At 42.5% G+C, this 13,246-nt stretch overlaps 1 protein-coding gene across 1 annotated transcript; it reads left to right on the top strand.

Annotated features, from left to right (window-relative positions):
- Positions 1-8,571: 8,571 nt before the first annotated feature.
- Positions 8,572-9,030, top strand: LOC145252375 (uncharacterized). Its single transcript, XM_080111772.1, has one exon. The coding sequence runs from the start codon at positions 8,572-8,574 to the stop codon at positions 9,028-9,030; it is 459 nt and encodes a 152-aa protein (XP_079967898.1).
- The last annotated feature ends 4,216 nt before the right edge of the window (positions 9,031-13,246 follow it).

Genomic DNA, 13,246 nt, shown 5'->3' with positions numbered 1-13,246 from the left:
TGCAAGATTGCAAAATATAGGGACCGAAACAAAATCCATAGATAATCGAATATACAGGGAAATGGTAGGGAGCCTCATCTACTTGATGACCGCAACTAGGCCTGACATATGTTACACTGTAATTAAGCTGTCTCAAAACTTATCGAAACCGACAATTAAGGACCTTAATCGTGCAAAACAAATCCTTCATTACCTAAAAGGAACCAAGGAACAATCTTTGATATTTAAAAAGTCTACATATCCTCTAAATTTGAAAGGATTTTCAGATTCAGATTGGGGTAACACTGAGGATAGAATAGACTGTTAAAGACTGGACCTATGATCTCTTGGAAAACTAAAAAGCAACAAATTGTTGGCTTTTCTACTTCTGAAGCAGAATATGTGGCCCTAACCCATTCCACGCAAGAGGCAATTTTTCTGAATACCTTTCAAAAATCTATTTTAAAACCAGGTCTAAGTAAAAAACCTATAGTAATTTATTGTGACAATCAAAACAGTATCTTATTAGCAAATAATTCTATGATTCATCAAAGGTCGAAGCATGTTGATATCAGATATCATTTTATAAGGGATGAAATAAGTAAAAAAATCTATTACTCTTACTTATGTGACGTCTGAAAATAATATAGCCGACATTTTCACTAAACCTGTGACACTTACGTCACCCGTGCGTCGTCCAGTGGTGGAATGACCCCGGTTGTCGGTTCTGGTGTTTCCTCGGCGAGGATGTCAACGGCATGCAAAACAATTGAAAAAACCAAGTCAATAGTTGTTCCTTTTGTTCAAAATTCCTTGTATTTCAATCACGGGTACAATCGTAGTTAGCTGTTTAGTTAGGGACTGGCCACTTGTTAACTGCGAGGTTTTCTCTTCTCTCTACGACAAAAAACTCAATTATCTACGTGACAGGGTCAATCGATGAGGGAATCTTCGCTCGTCGGACCCAAGGAAGCAAAACTCTCTCTGTCTCAATCTCTCAAGGCTCGCTGCTTATATTGTGGGGGCATGGACTGGGTCTCTTCCCGTTTCGGGTCGTTGGCCAATCAGAATTAAGGGCTCGCTGTCCGTCAAATCTTCGCCAGGCGGCCTATACCCAAAAAAGGAGCTGTCTTTCTTCCTCTGTTGGCATTCGGGCGTTCTCAATTTCGGCCGGCGCGGGTCTAATGGAACTTGACAGGTCGTAAAAACAGAAATGTCTTACCTAATTATTTTTGAGAGAACATAAAAACAGCTGAATCCGATTCCACAAAGGCTACGTGTCTTTTCAATAGGGGTCACTTATCGTCTAGAGGCAGTCGATACTGATCGCTTTGTACATCGGAATTTCATTGGTATCCTCGCCACCCATGGGCTCAGCGAGCGGCGCCGGGCTGTCATGGCCAATTTAACGTTATCACGTTCTCCCGCCATAAGCTATGATCTTATCTTCTTTTCTGTCTTTACTTTTTCTTCCTTTCGTTGTTTACAACTGCCTTTTTTTCCCTTTCTTTTTCCACGCCCGTTGTTCGGGCTCACCGCTACTCTTGGCTTTTTGGTCAGGATCAAAGTGCAGTATCTGTTCTTCGGATACTGCACTTCCATTTCTTGTTCTCTTTCGGTGGAGGAGAAATCCTTCACGACTGGGACAATTTTTATTTTTGTACCTTTGAGCGTCTCTCAAACCTATAAAAAGAATAAAATTAAAACATTTTATAACCGAACTTTTTGGAATCTAATTATGAATAAATCTCTTTTCAGAAACCCCAAAAGAGAAGCATGAACAGTCAAAATCACAACATAAAAAAAAAAAATTTGTCCCGGGCACGACGTTAAACTGCGACCATTTCTACCTTACTAACCAAATTAACCAACTAATACATAACATAATGTTTCCAGTTTTTGTTAACAACAACAAAAAAAAGTCACTTGTTAAAAACTTGTAGTAAATTTCCTTTTTGTCAAATAATTTTTTTTTTTTGCCAAACATTTGTTAAAAACAAAATGTACATTTATGAATTTTTGTGCATGTATATATCAAGGCCCGGAAGCCACTCAGGGATAAGGGTTATTGCAAGTACAGTACGTTAGTGTGGAGATTTGATGAAGTGTTTACTTAAGGGGGTGGTTCATTAGGAATTTGTTAATGTTGGACTTGAACACATCCAAGTTGTAGTCAGGTGGGAAGCAGGCAGACGGAACGGAGTTCCACAGGCGTGCAGTTCTAAGAAAGAAGCTTTGTTCATGGAATCCACGTTTTGATTTAGGCACAGATAAAGAGTGCGGGAAATTTTTCACAGTGGATTCAGCTAGACGGGTGTTTTTCGTGAAAGATTGGCGAGGGGGGACCAGAGATTGGAGTTCAGACGAGCATCTGCCATGGAAATTATGATAAAACAAGGATAGGCTCGCAACGTCTCTTCTGTGGGGGAGAGGTTGCAGGGTAGAGAAAAGGGCATCCCCCACTAAGCCACAAAGTCTATTTTGTACTCTGTCAAGGCAGGATAGGCTGTTTTTAGCAGCTCCTGCCCAGATATGGCAGCAGTATTCCATCCTTGGACGTACTTGGCTTTTATAGAGATAGAGAATTGCATTAGTAGTGAGATATCTTCTGGTGCGGTAGAAGGATCCCACCATCTTTCCAGCGACCTTGGCAACAGACTTGATGTACGTGTTCCATTTCAGATCAGGAGTGAAGGTCAATCCCAGAAGCTTGTCAAAACATGGAGCCTTCCCAAGACAAGTATTTTATTTGTATGTTTATATATTTTTTAAAAGTGTTTATTTTCATATATATCAAAAAAAATAATATATATAGCTTCTTTTTGCACACATTATACCAATATATTAACAATTTCTTTTGACCAATGAGAATAAAGACAAATTCCCCCAAAACAAAACAAAAAAAAAAACAAAAAAGCAATTATTTTATTGGTTCATTTTTATTTGTTCATTTATTTATTTTTCTTTACTTTTCTCAAGTGAAACCAAAATTGAATCCGAAAGGATATTTCTATTATATCAAAAAAGGGTGTGTAAATTGTTTTTGACTACTATTTGGGGGTAGATATTTAATTGCTGCCCACCACAGCAATATGTGGCACAAGCCCGGAAGGTGGGGATCCAGCAGGCTCCCCTAAAGGAGGGGCACTCCTGCAATTGCAAAAATTGCCTGAGTAACCCCGTCGGCATTCCCCGGTCGGGGCGCCTCAGGCAGCAAGCAATAAACTTAATCCACTGGAAAGCCCAGTGGCAAGGCCTGAGAGGGTGGACCTCGTAGGTATTACCCAGACAGATGCTGGGCCAGTTCCCGGCCCCTCACCCGTCGGGCTGAGTGTCAAGTAACGAATACTTGACGAGTACTTCTACCCTGTCTCCCTGCAGCCGAAGCCGCTAGGTGACACATCCGCCATAATAGTAAGACTACTATTTGGGTGTATGAGACCAGTGGATTCACCAATCATTTTTATAACCACCGGCTGTGCTAAACAACCAATGAAAACCTTCCAAAGTTCGTATAAAAATTGTCGAATTCCGGATTCAATCAGTTCGTGGCTAAACACGTCACAGACCGCATTTGATTCTTTTACATGGAGGTCATCACTTATCAAACCCCAGAAGCCACTCGAGGATAAGGGTTATTGTGTGTACAGTAATCAATGGGACAGTATCGTAGTAATCGTTAGTATTGGAGACTTGATAAAGTGTCTTACTTAAGGGGGCGATTCATCAGGAATTTGTTTATGTTGGACTTGAAGACATCCAAGCTGTAGTCAGGTGGGAAACAGGCAAACGGAAGAGAGTTCCACAGGCGTGCAGTTCTAAGAAAGAAGCTTTGGTAATGGAGCCTATGCTTTAATTTAGGCACAGATAAAGAGTGGGGAAACTTACTGACAGTGGCTTCAACTAGACGGGTGTTTTTCGTGAAAGATTGGCAGGGGAGGGGACCAAAGATTGGAGCTCAGACAACCCAGAAGCTTGTCAAAACACGGGGCTTCTCCTAGACGAGAGCCATCCATTTCCATTGATGCCAGATGTGGATCAGAGCGTTGATGATGTAAAGATAGGAGCTTGGTTTTAGATGCATTAAAAGTAACCAGCCAGTTCTTCACCCACTGTACCACACACTCAAGATCAGAGGAGAGAGAATTAGAGAGAACTTTGTCATTTACGGCCTTTGATGTGTTGCCACAGATGGTCGTGTCATGAGCATAGATGTCAACGAATGATTTAACTATGTGTTTTGGGAGATCATTAATGTAGATCAGGAAAAGTGTTGGGCCCAGGATGGACCCCTAAGGGACTCCAGCATTAATACTGTGGGTGTCTGATTTCTGCCCATCAACCACTACTCTTATGAGCCTATCAGAGAGAAATGATTTAATAATTGAGAAAACATTTCCAGTTATACCGTAGCTGGAAATCTTGTGAAGTAGGCCCTTATGCCATACTTTATCGAAGGCCTTTGATATGTCAAGAGCAATTGTCCTAGAAAGGAAGCCTTTGTCGAGAGATTCACTAATCCTATAAATACTGGGGTGATCTTGGTCACATAAGTTAGAATTAGCTGCAAAGTTCTTGGCAAAGAGTTTGGCTTTGCTGACGAGATTACCTCAGGTCCATTGATGATAGTTGAGATAGAGCACATGCTTCTGTTCAGGACTGTTTGCTATTTCCTAAAACTGGCAGGAACTAAATCGCTGCTCAGCTACTTTAGGCTTGACGGGCTGAGCATACAACTCTATTGCTGTTTCATTTATCTGTGCATGTGGATTCCCATTAATTAAAGCAACACAACGTGCACACTTGGTTTACTGGCATCTTATTTTATTCTCACACCATTATCTACAATACAGGTCTGTCACCGCCAAAGGACATTACTCTAGCGGTGTAACCTGAGATTAGTTCCTCATGCAACATCTTCCCCCTCTTAAGACAACAACAAAGAAAAAAGATCCACTAACAAAAACACAAAGTAACTAAAATACAAAAACAAAACAATGCTTTGTCCTTGTGACCTAGGCCTTCACTGGGCTGACTACCCTCCGGCCTAACAGAGATTAGTTTTACCTTTTTCACTTGGACTCAATTATTAAAGAGCTATTTTTGTGTGTGTGTGTGTGTGTGTGTATGTGTGTGTGTGTGTGTGTGTGTGTGTGTGTGTGTGTGTGTGTGTGTGTGTGCAATGTAACACAATAAATCAAACATTATTTATTTTCGTTTATGTTTCTTACAATACATTTTCCATTTTGTATTCTTCCTTGGAACTCTATTCATCCGACCGCTGCCACCATGTTTCATTATCCTTGCATGCGGATTCCCATTAATGAAAACAACAAAATGCGTACACTTGGTTTACTGGCATCTTATTTTGTTCTCGCGCCATTATCTACAATACAAGTCTGCCACCGCCAAGGCACGTTACTTTAGCGGTGCCACTTGAGATTAGTTCCTCATGCAACAATCGCGTTCTTTATTACTCTTTTACAATGGTTGCTGGTAGTCCTGAAAGCACCTTTTTATATCTATTATGTTGGAAGCAATGGAAAAGTTGATTTTTGTTCGCAATGGCAGCAGCACATTCTGAAGAGAACCATGGCTGGCTGTTAGGTTTATGCTGGAATATTTTCGAGTTATGAAACTCTATAAACTGTCTATACCTACAATTAACTATTCAGTCAGGTCTGATACTATAGAGGACACATCCTTTTTAAATATCGAATGCAGAGGTAGATTTGATATAAATGTACGGAAGCTATCCCAGTCAGCCATAGAGTATCTTAAGCGATACAACAGCGTGGTTGGAAGATTCCAGTGGAGACAGAAAGGAAAATGAACATAGGTCAGGGCCTGCTGGAAAACTGCTTCTGTAGTGCCAGTTTTCAAGAATTCTGGCGAAAGAACTGACCCAGTAAATTATCGCCCCATTAGCCTCCTCCCACTTTTCACCAAAATATTTGAGACCATAATTAACCAAGCTCTAGTCCATCACCTTACAGATGCTAAACTTCTGACTGACCAACAATATGGATTTAGGCAAGCCCGTTCCACAGCAGACATCCTAACTGTAATCTCAGAACGTATATACCAGTCACTGGACAAAGCGGACGAGGGTAGAGCGGTAGCTCTAGATATATCTTAGGCTTTTGACAGGGTATGGCATGAGGGTCTTCTCAAGAAAATCAGATCATACGGCATCACTGGCATAATACATAACATAATTAGATCCTTCTTGGATAAGTGAAAAATACAGGTTGTCCTTGACGGTCGTACATCTAAACAATATGATAGAAATGCGGGAGTGCCTCAGGGGTCTATCCTTAGATCTCTGCTATTCTTAATATTCATAAATGACCTCCCTGACAAAATTTTCTGTGAGATGGGTATGTATGCTGATGACACCATGCTCTATAACAGACACGACAGGAAAACAAATGAACACATATGTAAAGAAATGGCAGAAACTCTAGAGGATGATCTTCGATCCGTAGTGGAATAGGGACAAAAATGGATGGTCACCTTCAATGCTGCCAAGACTAAACTTGTTTCCTTCAATAATTACAAGAACCCTTCCCTACCGCCAATAGCAATAGCCAATGACTTTTTATCTGAAAGTACATCTTTTAAACTCCTTGCCCTAACGTTCACAGGAAACATGAGGTGGAACAATTACATTGCCAGGGCCGCTGCGAAGAAGGGGGGTTCTTTCTACCGTGCTAGAAAGCTACTAACGCCTGAAAGTATCCTATACCTCTATAAGGCCACCATTCGCTCATGTATGGAGTATTGTTGTCATATTTGGGCTTGTGCATCTGCCACTAGTCTCTTGCTCCTAGACAAGGTTCAAAAGAGAGTCGTCAATTCTGATAGGTCCTGAACTGTCAGCTAAACTTCAGCCTCTGTCCCATCGACGAAATGTTGCATCCCTCTGCCTGTTCTACAAGTACTTTAACGGAGAATGCTCTGACGAACTGCAAGCACTTGTGCCCCCACGATGTAAATACTCCCGACAAACCCAACAAGCAGCTAAATCCCACCCCTTCACAGTAGAGATCCCTAGATGCAAGAGAGCCTTCTACTCCAGTAGTTTCTTTTCCAGAACAGCTAGACTTTGGAATTCCCTTCCGGGTCCCTGCTTCCCCGACTGCACTGACATGCAGAAGTTGAAGTGCAACGTGAACCGACATCTTGCTGCCCAACTTCCTACACAGTACCCCTAATGCTTATGTCCCCGATAGTAGCCCCCTACAACAAAGTGGCAATGTGCCTTGTTTGAAAATGTAATAAAAAAAAAATTAAAATTAAAAAAAAGTTGTGAGAAAAAGGTCTAGAAGACTTGCATACTGACTGTCAGTGTTGGGTACATGGGTGGGTTCGTGAACAATTTGAGTGAGGTCATAAGCAATAGAGAAATCGTGACAGAACCTCCCCTCATCATTGGTTTGAGTGGGTTAACCATTCTACATTGTGAACATTGAAGTCTCCATAGACGTGAATGTTAGCCGAAGGATGAGCAGACAGGATGTGGTCAATTTTTTCAGATATGCTTTTAAAGATCGTAACTCCACTGTTGTGGGATGATAGAGAGCAAATATAAGCACAGTAGTGTGAGCAAGTGCAACCCGGAAGCATAAATATGGTAATTTAGGATCTTCTCTGGAGAAGTTTCTGATTTAATAATATTTAAGAAAACAACAACATAAACCCATTTTCAATGCCTGTGCACAATTTGTTTTATCGCATTTTGTTCGGGCCATTGATCTTACCATTTACTTACACAACTTTACACACATACGAACTAAACGAAATGGATACATGTGTAGCGTCTACCCTGGAACTAATTTTGACAGTGACATTGAACATTCACCGTTTCCGGAGAGCTCCAAAAAAAGACAAAAAAAAAGCCGTGGCGCTAAATTCGAGGAGTCTCTCGTCCCTTTTTGCTCGCGAACACCAGAGGAGTAAGACGCGTTACTGCCACGCTCTGTCGCTCATGCGTGACACACCCTGTGTCGGTTCCAATGGTGAAACCACACAAAAAAAGAAAAACATTCTTCTTATCTATTCACTTCTCTCCTTACCCGAACGGCTTTTCTAATGAAAATCAATTTATCGTTTCTTTCCAACTTAACGCCAAAAACATTTGACCAGTCGGGAAGGATTTCTTCTCCTTTTTTTTTTCCGACTCAAAATAAACACGAGTGTGATACATACACCAGGGCAAATAAATTTACACCTCTTATAACAAGCCAACTCTGATTATTTGTTTTTAATCAATTTTTCTAAATATTTGTTTTCTTATTAATGTTTTTGAAAAATTAATTTTAAGTGAGCTGTTTGTTGTTTTGCCCAGCGAGCATCTCGCTTCACTGGTGACCCCTTTTTTTTCGTCAGACTTTGGCAGAACACGCAAGGAATTGTGGATATTATCAATAAGGAAGAATTACCTGTAATCACACAAGGGAAATTTCTCAGCGACCATGCGCACGCCGAATGACGTACATGTCGACCTTAGCGGCACATCGGTTTTTCTAGACGCAAAGGATCTCACGGAGATTTTCTGTGGTCATCGTTTTCTTCAACGCGTTCCCCACGATGGACAGTGAGGCGCTTCCTTCAATGACAGCTACTCAGGCTATTTTGAGGATTCCCCCTTTTTGGACGCACGATCCAACATTATGGTTTGCACACGTAGAGGCCCAGTTCTACACGCAAAGGATCCTGAGCGATATGACGAAATTCAACTACGTGGTGGCCGCATTAACGCATGAAGTAATGGCGGAGGTTCACGACCTGATCATGTCACCCCCTGGATCGATCAGCTACGATTATTTCAAATCGGAATTGATTCGTAGGACAACCGATTCACAGCAGAAACGCCTTCGTCAACTTCTCGTAGAAGAAGAACTCGGAGATCGGAAACCGTCTCAGTTACTCAGATGTATGAAGCTGTTGATGGGTGAGAACTCACTACCGCCGGACATACTTAAACAACTTTTCGTCAATAGACTGCCATCGAGTATTCAAATGATACTCGCCTCATTGAGGAGCTAGCGGACCTAGCCGACAAAATTATGGACGTAACCATTTCCATAGCCCTAGTTCACATGCACAGCTCTAACGATGCCCTGCCTAACGTCGCAAACCCCTCCACAGATATATGCGAGGAACTAGAGCAACAGGCTCAAATGATTCACGACCTGTGTGAACAGTTACGTGGCCTTGAGCTCAAACCAAAAATGCATAAACACCCCACTGAGCGAGTCCGTCCCCGGCGATTTAGCAGCACTCAGAACAGCGGTGGGCTCTGCAAGTACCACGCGCTTTCGGTGAAAGAGCTTACCGATGCCACCAGCCATGTTCATATACGAAGAAACGTCTCTCGGGAAACGCCCAGGCCAGGCAGTAGGAGCAGCAGACACTTCTGGCAAGAACAACATTCGTCGCACCCTGTATGTGACTGATAGAACCACTGGTATACGATTTCTCGTTGATACCGGTGCGGAAGTCAGTATCATTCCTAAGAAGTTTGTGAAAGAGAACCGTCCTCAATCAAACTTATTTCTACATGCAGTGAATCACTCCTCCATTCCTACTTACGGAGAGACATCGATAACATTAAATCTTGGATTACAGCGCGCACTATGTTGGGTCTTCATCGTCGCAAAGCTACCCGTTCCGATTTTAGGGGCGGATTTTCTGCACCATTTTGGCATCCTTGTAGATGTCAAACGCGGCAAACTCATTGATAATAACACTGGACGTTCCATGCAAGGCATAATCAGTGGGTTGATCGAGATCAGCCCAGTTATACGTAAAGACACCACGGATCCGTTTACAGATTTGCTGCGAGGTTTCCCGGAATTAACTCGTCCTACGTTTAACGGTGACAAAGTTAAACATGATGTCACTCATCATATCCAAACAAGGGGACCACCTGTGAGCGTGCACCCGCACAGACTTAAACCTGATTGTTTAAGGGCGGCTAAACAAGAATTTCAGCACATGTTGGATTTAGGCATTATTCGACCCTCTAATAGCAACTGGTCATCGCCACTCCACATGGTGCCAAAAAAATCAGCCGGCGAATGGCGCCCTTGTGGGGATTACCGCGCACTTAACAGTCGCACTATTCCGGACAATTACCCTATTCCGCATCTGCAAGACTTCTAACTCGCTTCACGGAAAAACAGTGTTCTCAAAAATCGACCTTGTTCGCGCATACAACCAGATTCCCGTACACCCAGAGGATGTTTCTAAGACTGCGATCACAACTCCTTTCGGCCTTTTCGAATTCTTACGCATGCCCTTTGGATTACGTAATGCAGGGCAATCTTTTCAACGCTTTATCGACGCAGTTTTGCGAGGACTACCGTTCGTCTATGCATATATCGACGATCTCCTCGTGGCAAGTGCATCAGAGCGTGAACACTTACAGCATCTGCAGCAGTTATTTCACAGATTGACAGATTATGGCGTTATTATTAACCCCCAAAAATGCGAGTTTGGAGTTTTTTCACTTTCGTTTCTCGGCCATTTAATCGACAAAGAAGGTATCCATCCCCTTCCAGAGAAAGTCAAATCTATAGTCGATTACCAAGCTCCTACTTCACTTCGTAAACTTCGAGAGTTCCTTGGTTTAATTAATTTCTATCGACGTTTTGTGCCCCATTGTGCTGAAATCGCGCAGCCATTAACCAACATACTCAGAAATAAAAACAAAAAAAAATGAGACGATTACATTAAGCGAAACGGAATTACGTTCCTTCGATAAGGTCAAGCAGGCATTAACAGAAGCGACAATGTTGGTTTTTCCCCGTCCAGATGCACCCCTAGCTTTATCCGCCGATGCATCCGACGTTGGCATTAAAGGTGTACTGCAACAATTAGTGGATAATATTTGGCAACCACTAGCTTTTTTCTCAAGGCGTCTTCAGCACGCTAAAACCGAATACAGCACTTTCAGCAGGGAACTTTTGGCTGCATACTGCGCAGTTAAACACTTTCGTTACATGTTGGAAGGATCCACTTTCACGCTTTTTACGGATCACAAGCCGTTATCGCATGCTTTGCTTGCCAAGCCCGGAAAACACTCACCCAGGGAAGCTTGCCATTTAGATTTCATGTCACAATTTACTGCGGATATCAAGTATATCAGAGGGAAGGAGAACATAGTTGTAGATGCATTGTCAAGAATGCACATCGATGCCATTCAAGCGATTGACGAGATCGACCTCCACCAGATCGCCATCGACCAATGGGATGACGAAGAACTAAATCGCTTATGTCACTCCGAAAATCTAACTTTCAAGCAAGTCCCAGTACCTTGTTCCAACGAGATGATATGGTGCGATGTTTCCAATGGTCATGAACGCCCCTATGTACCCCTTAAGCATAGGTGAGCTGTCTTCTTTCAATTACACAACTTGTCACATCCTGGCATTCGTTCCACGCAGAAGCTGGTGACTTCTCGTTTCATCTGGACAGCCATTAACCGAGACGTTTGCGAATGGACCAAGAGTTGCGTCCCTTGCCAGAAATCGAAAGTACACAGGCATATTAAAAGTCCCCTTGCTACCTTCGCAACCTCTGAGGCACGATTTCAACACGTTCACATAGATTTAGTGGGTCCACTCCCACATTCGAGAAACTGTACATACTTATTGACTTGCATCGACAGATTCTCTAGATGGCCTGAAGCCATCCCCATCGCAGATATTTCCGCAGAAACTGTTGCCCGAGCCCTGGTTACACATTGGATATCGCGTTATGGTGTGCCTCCCACCATCACAACCGATAGGGGCAGACAATTCGATTCCTATCTTTTTTCTGAGTTGTCTCGCCTACTGGGAAGCAAACACATAAGGAGTACCTCGTACCACCCGGCGGCAAACAGCATGATCGAGCGTGTGCACCGTCAGTTGAAAGCAGCTATTAGAGCACATTCCGACCCTAACAGGTGGACAGAGTACCTCCCCTTCATTCTATTAGGCATCAGATCCACCATAAAAGCAGATATTGGCTTTACGCCTGCCGAAATGATTTACGGAACAACGCTGACTCTCCCTGGACAGATGGTCGCACCGATCACTCCTACACGCATGCCTGACCCAACAAGTTATACCTCTCGTGTGAGGGAATACTGGCGAAACCTTTTAACGTTGCCCCGAGAACACAGAACACACGCACTCACATCCCCAAAGACATACAATCGTGGACTCATGTGTTTGTTCGGAACGATGGAGGCACAGCTCGACTGCAAATACCGTATTCCGGTCCCTTTAAGGTATTGAAACGCTACTCAAAGTTCTTCGTTATCGACATTGACGGAAGACGAGATTCAGTCAGTGTTGATCGTCTGAAGAAAGCTATTCTGAATGACGATGTGCTAGCACGCAAACGGACACAAAACACTGCAGTTCAGAACGGAAACTTCGATTCACCAGTAATTACAACTTCTACCAGATCGGGCAGATCAGTGCAACGTCCTCACCGATTTGCTGTGTATACCCAGTGACTTTTCCACTTTCTTTTGTTCGACATACTGTCTAGTAGGGGGGTATGTAGCGTCTACCCCGGAACTAATTTTGACAGTGACATTGAACATTCACCGTTTCTGGAGAGCTCCAAAAAAAGACAAAAAAAAAGCCGTGGCGCTAAATTCGAGGAGTCTCTCGTCCCTTTTTGCTCGTGAACACCAGAGGAGTAAGACGCGTTACTGCCACGCTCTGTCGCTCGTGCGCAACAGTAACACACCCTTTGTCGGTTCCAATGGTGAAACCACACAAAAAAAGAAAAACATTCTTCTTATCTATTCACTCTGCTCCTTACCCGAACGGCTTTTCTAAAGCAAATTAATTTATGGTTTCTTTCCAACTTAACGCCAAAAACATTTGACCAGTCGGGAAGGATTTCTTCTTCTTTTTTTTTTTTGGACTCAAAATAAACACGAGTGTGATACATACACCAGGGCAAATAAATTTACACCTCTTATAACAAGCCAACTCTGATTATTTGTTTTTAATTAATTTTTCTAAATATTTGTTTTCTTATTAATGTTTTTGAAAAATTAATTTTAAGTGAGCTGTTTGTTGTTTTGCCCAGCGAGCAACTCGCTTTACATATTTTTACACAACACCTCTTAATCCACCGAACTAACACCTTGTTACACGCTACCATCACACGTCAACAGCCGAAATAAACATGTCTGCTTAATTTCTTCTTATGAAACAGACTTGTCTTCGTCTAGGACGTCTATGTAATACAGTAT

Source organism: Euprymna scolopes, chromosome 29 (assembly GCF_053919585.1).
Source record: "Euprymna scolopes isolate OS-2025 chromosome 29, ASM5391958v1, whole genome shotgun sequence".
Lineage (NCBI taxonomy): Eukaryota > Metazoa > Mollusca > Cephalopoda > Sepiida > Sepiolidae > Euprymna > Euprymna scolopes.
Note: the sequence above shows the minus strand (reverse complement) of the source record. Positions and strands in the feature narration are given on the sequence as shown.